The 7,106-nt window shown below is 32.5% G+C and overlaps 1 protein-coding gene across 1 annotated transcript; it reads right to left on the bottom strand.

Annotated features, from left to right (window-relative positions):
- Nucleotides 1–809: 809 nt before the first annotated feature.
- LOC143043177 (uncharacterized) lies at nucleotides 810–2,102 on the bottom strand. Its single transcript, XM_076215597.1, has one exon. The coding sequence runs from the start codon at nucleotides 2,055–2,057 to the stop codon at nucleotides 978–980; it is 1,080 nt and encodes a 359-aa protein (XP_076071712.1). The 5' UTR covers nucleotides 2,058–2,102; the 3' UTR covers nucleotides 810–977.
- Between the last annotated feature and the right edge of the window lie 5,004 nt (nucleotides 2,103–7,106).

The following is a 7,106-nucleotide window of genomic DNA, read 5'->3' as shown; positions in this document are numbered from 1 at the left end:
TCATTGTCATTGAAAATTAGGAAATTAGTCCCCTTTGGTTAAGTCAAAATCAAAGAAAACGGGTTGGGGTTCTGGTTACAAGTAAAACATATCCACGAACATCTGTGAAATAGATATTCAATAATGGCCAACCAAATCAAGTTATGTCTGTAAACTCTTGGAAGCATGACTTCAACTTTACCAATTGAAACCTTCATGCAAAAGCTGCAATATAACTAGGAACACTCTATCAAGGGAAATCGAGAACACAGTAGACAAATGTATTAATTTTCTGAAATGGGCAATATTTGTCTCAATTTTCCTTAATTTTCCTCAATCAGGTCTGAACTATATTCGAGCAAGTCTGGCAAATACTCGAACAAGTCTTTACATTCTGCGACCTATTTGTAATCGTTTTCTCTAATTCTTTTCTAATTTGATATTTTTAGGTTTCCATTTACTGATACTTTGAACAAGAGATACTATATAAGAAAGTGGCTTTGGTCAAGAATGGTTCAGACCTTATTTCCTTTTGTCAAGAACTGGTTAAGTACAGGTAAAAAATGTGTTAAGACTGTTTCAACAAGGTCGAGTATGGGTTCAGACTTTTCAGCATGGTCAACATGAGGGTCGAGCACAAGCTCTGACTGTCGAGTATGGTTCAGACTGCAGTCGAGTAATATAAGGTAGAATTAGGACAAATTCTGACTGTCGAGTATGGTTCAGACTGCAGTCGAGTAATATAAGGTAGAATTAGGACAAATTCTGAAGGGTCGAGTTAAAATCAGTACAGTTGAGAACAAAAAGTGTTTATAAGTTTTCCTTCACAAACGTTTTCAATTCACCCAAAGACTAGATTTTTTTAGACCACGCATAACGCCATGGACTATTGCATTAACAATCAGTTTATTAAGGTTGGAAAATTAAATTTCTTAGTGCGCAGGGAGGTAGAATAAAGTAGGACCACTGCAACTGTAACAGAACACGAGGCGTTCATGTTAATTGCATCTAAACACCTGACTTAGAGATTTTCGAAAAACAAGGTCAAAATACCCATACACAAAAGAGTTGACAATATGATGAATGACAAATAGTCTATTCAGAAAAATATATAAATTAAGTTTTGATGAAGATAGTTTGTACCAGTATAGACTGTCTGACGTTGTAATAACAAACATGATTAAAGTTGGCGTGTATGACAGCATATAGAAAATTACAAGAGTGAAAAACATCATGTTAAAGTTTACTCTGCTCTTCCTTGCTCGTTGTAGACCTTTCGGATCTTCAGTGCGAGGTTGACTTACATTTGAATCAGTAAACATGTTTCTTCCCTGACAGTTATTTTTGATCTGATTAGAACTTTCTTTATTCTCAGTTGTAGACGTTTCTTCTGCCTTTGAATTTGTTGCTGTCATAACGACCAATCGCTTATGAATGATGCGTCCTATTGGAATATACACTACCACAGTAGCAATTGTGTTTATCGCTAAGACAATCAGGAGGCATCCGAAAAAGATTTGACTATTGAATACTGACGACGTGTTTGCGACATTCGAACATGAAATACCGGTCACTTTGTATCCTTTGAATGTTCCTGTGACGTTCTTTAGACCAGTCACAATTGCTATTGGTATCGAAAAGCTGAGGGAAACACCAACTATAACAAAGATAGCAATTCGTCTTCTGACTAAGGTTAGTTGAAAGCCATGAGGTCTGCATATTTTCAAATACCTCTGCATACCGATTACAAGTAACATATGCGCAGAAGCTGTCGATGTTAATCCGATGGTAAAATTAAGTCCAACACATACGGCTTCTGATGGGTATGACACAAAATAGAAATAGTCGGTGATGTGGAATATTGTACTAGCAGTTCCAGCTATTAGGTCAAACACGGTGAGAACTGGAATAAAAAATCTATCTTCTCGACGATATTTCATCTTGAAAAAGTACACGAATAAAACAACTGAATTACCAGTGAATCCAATTATAAGACAAATAATATTGAAAATTATGTTAGGAATAAGTGTTTTCACATAGTTGGTGTTCCATTCTTCTTTTGTAGTGTTTAAGTCCATGACTGTGTATAATTTCTGGTTTGATTTAAATTTTGTTCGTTTACATTAAAAGATTAGATATTTCCAATGCAATATATAATACAGAAAATTATATCTTCTAAAATCATTTGATGACGGACCAGTATCGTAGTATCTTTATCCGACGGATTTGAATTCAAAGCAGTTATTATAACTCGGAAGTAATGTTAATCATTATTAAATTCCAAAGGCTTTATCACACGTACTAACTAATTCAGCATCATAAAGGTTATACAATGAAAATCAGACTGTGAGAACGGAAGCTTATATGAAGAGATGAAAAATTATTTTGATGCACAGCAACAATATGAAAAGTTTTAATGTATTAACATATTTATCAAATGTTGATATGGTCAGTATGTATTTGATATTTGTTCAGCTGAGCCATTTCAGTATTTAGTAATTCGATAGAAAATATTACTGACAATACAATCTATTATATGTCATATTAAAATTCAATCAAAGCTAGATAAAACTTTGACTTGTTAAAGCTGTAATGGGGACTGAATGCTTTTTCAGAACAATACATGCATTGTTGAATGTATTCGTTTGAACTATTCGAATTTTCAAGAAACAAAACGAGGTTTATCAATGCAAACACTTTATTCACCGCCAATTCGTTAATTTCTATTTATATATATATTTATATACTACCAATATTGGTTGATTTTAGATTAGTCCTATACAATAATCACCAGCACCGTAGTATGTGTATCGATACTGATTACAAAGATAAAATTTAACCAATTTAGTTTTTCCTCGCCAAATGTAAGTCGTACAGCTCCGCAGTAATTTTCCTAGTGACGTCAAATGTAACTCGTATAGCTCCACAGTAATGTTCCTAGAGACGTCAAAAATAAGTCATATAGCTCTACAGCAATGTTCGTAGTGACGTCAAAAGTTAGGCGTAAAGCTTCGCATTTATGTTCCCGGTGACTTCAAATGTAAGTCGTATAGCTCCGCATTTATGTTATCGGTGACGTCAAATGTAAGTCGATGTATCTGATATTTTTTTCTCTCTCTTCTTGTGTTCCCAACCTTATTATATGTCTTCCGTCTAGTGTAACATTGTTTTATTATGTTTATCATACATATATATAAGTATTACAATATGAAATGCTCTTATTTGAATTAGGAAACGGATTAATGTAAGCGAACAAATTGTTTCCTATAAATTATCTAATTTTATCAATATGTAGATGCAAAATTGTATACATTATTATTTGAATTTAATTGATAAAATATGTTTACACTAAATGTAACTCGTATAGCTCCACAGTAATGTTCCCGATGACGTAAAATGTAGACCTTACTGGCTAACTACCTACGAATATGAGTTTTGCCCAGATTAGATAAAGTTAGTTTAATTTACGAGAAGACTTAAATTAGATTAGTTACTTCCCATATTCACATTTCAGCTTAAGGCTTTAAACTTCTTTTGATAAACACCCCGTATCATATGATCAACCGCACAAAAAAATCATGGATGATTCCCTAACATCCTCATTATACAGTAAGAATGTATCTACTTTTTATATGTAAAGAAAAAAGAAAGACATGAATTAAAACTTTCAGAAGAAAAGATTGTAATACTTTAATGCATCACGTTCGATATATTGTTTCGTGTATTTTCTTTATTCTCTTTAGGTTTTGAGTTGATTTATTAGTTTTCATAACTATATATTATATATAAATAGCGCCGGTTGAAATACTACTTTTATAACGTACTGAGAACCATCTGAAAATACACAAGCCGCATAAATTTCAGATGACAATTATTTTGGGCTGTATTTTCTTATGATTTCCTTTGAATTGACCATGGCGTTGTCTGTTCATCTTGTAATAAATCGCTTGGTTTTTAGCTCATCATTCCGACGGAACTGTGAGCTTTTGTCATCACTTGGCGCCCATCGTCATCTGTCGTCCGTCGTCGTCCCTCTGGTGTAAACTATTTCAAACATCTTCTCCTCTGAAACTACTGAACCAATTGCAACCATCCTCATCTGAATAATCCTTATGGTATCTACAATGAAGGTTGTATTTATATGTTTCGTAAAAAAAACATGGCTAAAAATAGAACGTAGGGGTAAATTGCAGTTTTTGTCTTTAAGGACATGTTTTCGAACTTTAAAAAATCTTCTTCTCTGAAACTACTGAACCAATTCCAACCAAATTTTATATGAATGGTCCGATAGGTATCTAGAATAAAGGTTGTGTTTTATTATCTGTTTCGTAAAAACATGGCCGCCATGGCTAAAAATAGAACGTAAGGGTAAAATGCAGTTTTTTGGCTTATATCTTAAAAGTCAAAGCATTTAGAACTAATCTGATGAGAGGTAAATATGTTTAATAGGCCAAGCTCTGTCAGCCCTGAAATTTTCAGATGAATCTAACAACGCATTGTTGGATTGCTGCTACTTAATTGGTAATTTTATGAAAATTTTACAGATTTTGGTTATTATATTGAATACGATTAATGATAAAGATAAACTGCAAGCAGCAAAAATGTTCAGCAAAGTTAGATGTACAATGACCAACAATTGTCCCTTTAAGGAGTTATTGCCCTTTAAAAACACAATCACAATTTGTTCGTTTAGTTTGCTTACTTTAAAAAATATTTTCCTTTGAAACTGCAGAATCAATTTCAGCCAAATTTTGGCTGAATAAGTTTCAGAGTATCTAGTATAAAAATATATTTTATTTTCTTGTATGTCAAGAAACATAGCCACTATGGCTAAAATGGAACATAGGGGTAAAATGCTTTCCTTTGATTTAGAAGAAAATATAACAGATATAAAGATCCTTTCAATGGAAGTTTTAAGACATTCAGTAATATATATTGAAAAGCAAAAATAATCATTGATGAAAGATTTATGCAGAAAATTACAGGTGAGCGATTCAGGCTCTGGAGCCTCTTGTGTTTGTTTTTTTTTTCCCCGCTTAGTTTGTAACCTAGATTTGTTGTCTCTCAATTGATTTATGACTGTTAAACACCGGTCGTTTACTACTGTTGCCTTATTTGTGTATTTTCTGCTTTTCTTTTTTTATTTGCATACCAATATATCTTGTTATGAGATATAACACAAATACCAAATGAAAATCATGAGAGGAAAAGATTGGATGCATATGTCTCCAATAGAGGAAACTGAGTATACCTTGTTTGCACCCGTTCTGAGACTCCACATTTCTGTCGATTATTAAGCAAACAATAAAAATAACAAAAGTCAATCAACTTCAAGTGAACAAGTAGAAGATAGTCGACCCAGTGGTAATGACTATTCCAAAAATCAGAAGAAGAAAAACAATACTAGTATTTTGAATAAACATTGCACAGAACTGAAGATTTATCAAAACCGACTTAACTAACAAAAAAGTTAAAAACGTACGCAAAACGGTAATTTTATTAAAACTTTGCCCTAGTCCTAAATTAACAAAGACCACATCAAAGGAATACCGAACAGTTTTTTGTGTTTTGTTTTTGCAATTATTAATCCCTGAAACATCGAAGGTGAATCTATATATCTGACTAGACGGACCCATAATACTGTTATCTTTTAACCGAACATATGCGTTAGGGACTTTTATGGCAAGCCGTTTTACTATTTCTTCTAACTTCATGATGTTCATAATCTTTATAAGATATCTTATATAGTTTATGCGATGTCCTACATAGTTTAAGAAATAGCTCATATTATTTTCTTTCTAAGATATCTTATAAAATATATGAGATATATTAGAAAATATATGAGATATATTATAAAATATATGAGATATATTATAAACTATATGAGATACATTATACTCTATATGAAATATCGTATAAATTATATAAGATATCTTCTACAATATATCAAATATTTTAAATGATATATCTTATATATGATATGAGATATCTTGAAATTAGAATAAAAAGTAAAACGGTCTGCCATAGACTTAAAATGAAATAATGCACCTTCGATATGCAAGACCACAGAAAAGACGAATGTACTTGTAATTTTGTATTATATTAGAGGAGGAAACAGTAGTTTACGATGTACAATTCTAATAAATCAATTAAAACATAAAATCAAGGTAAACACAGAGCGCATGAATTCGCATAAGCTTTTAAAGGAGCAAGACCGGGTGCTTCGTGAAGGAAAGCGTTTCCTGCTTCGAAGACATAGAAGACATATGTGTTCCGACTGTCACCACAATCCGTCCTCTTTTCTCCGGATGTAACCTACTGAATAAGACTCATCACCTGGTTTGTACTAACATGAGCAGCACTACGGGTACCACATGTAGAGCAGGATCTGTTATATTTTATACTGTTGTATATCTTTTGGTCTTTTTCTTTTGTACCATGACATTGTCAGTATATTTTTGACTTATAACTTGAATGTCCATTTGATATATTTCGTCTATCTTTTACATGCAAATTAACAGCCAGTAAAAATGATATCATTATCAGGACTAGGTATTACATATTTTTTACTATAACACTTTCCATCAGAATTGAAGAAAGATGTATGAGGTGCGCTGAGGGAGGAAAAATTTGTTTTCAGTTGTTCTTGATAATGCACATATAATTATAGCTGATCAAAATATACGAACGGTTTTATAGAAGGCAGAAATTTCCTAAGCCGATTGATTGATCGTTGTTTTCTGTTACATAGATACAGATAATCTGGAATGGAATAGGAGACGTCCATGTAGTTTACGTGTGAACAAAAAGAACAAGAAGGGATACAGATATTCAAAATGATAAAGAAAATTGAAAGAAATAAGAGCCGGTAACAGTTTGTGTAGCTCTTTATTGGAGTTCATACGATGCTCTCGGTTTTTGTATCAAATTATAAGCCTGGTACCTTTTATAACTATTTGTAACCTTAATTTCCCTAATCGAGTAACGAAATTTGAAAATCTGTAAACTACTGTAGCCATCATTTACAATGTTATGTGCTTTAGTATTTCTAAACCTTTCGTATATTCTGATATCGCGCGCACATACTTGCGAGTGAACAAAGACAATAGTGTTGGGTTTTTTTCTTT

This window comes from Mytilus galloprovincialis, chromosome 8, assembly GCF_965363235.1.
Source record: "Mytilus galloprovincialis chromosome 8, xbMytGall1.hap1.1, whole genome shotgun sequence".
NCBI lineage: Eukaryota > Metazoa > Mollusca > Bivalvia > Mytilida > Mytilidae > Mytilus > Mytilus galloprovincialis.
Note: the sequence above shows the minus strand (reverse complement) of the source record. Positions and strands in the feature narration are given on the sequence as shown.

Bases quoted from the DNA above. Each gene is read 5' to 3' on its own strand.
- LOC143043177 (XM_076215597.1), bottom strand. From the start codon at position 2,057: ATGGACTTAAACACTACAAAAGAAGAATGGAACACCAACTATGTGAAA.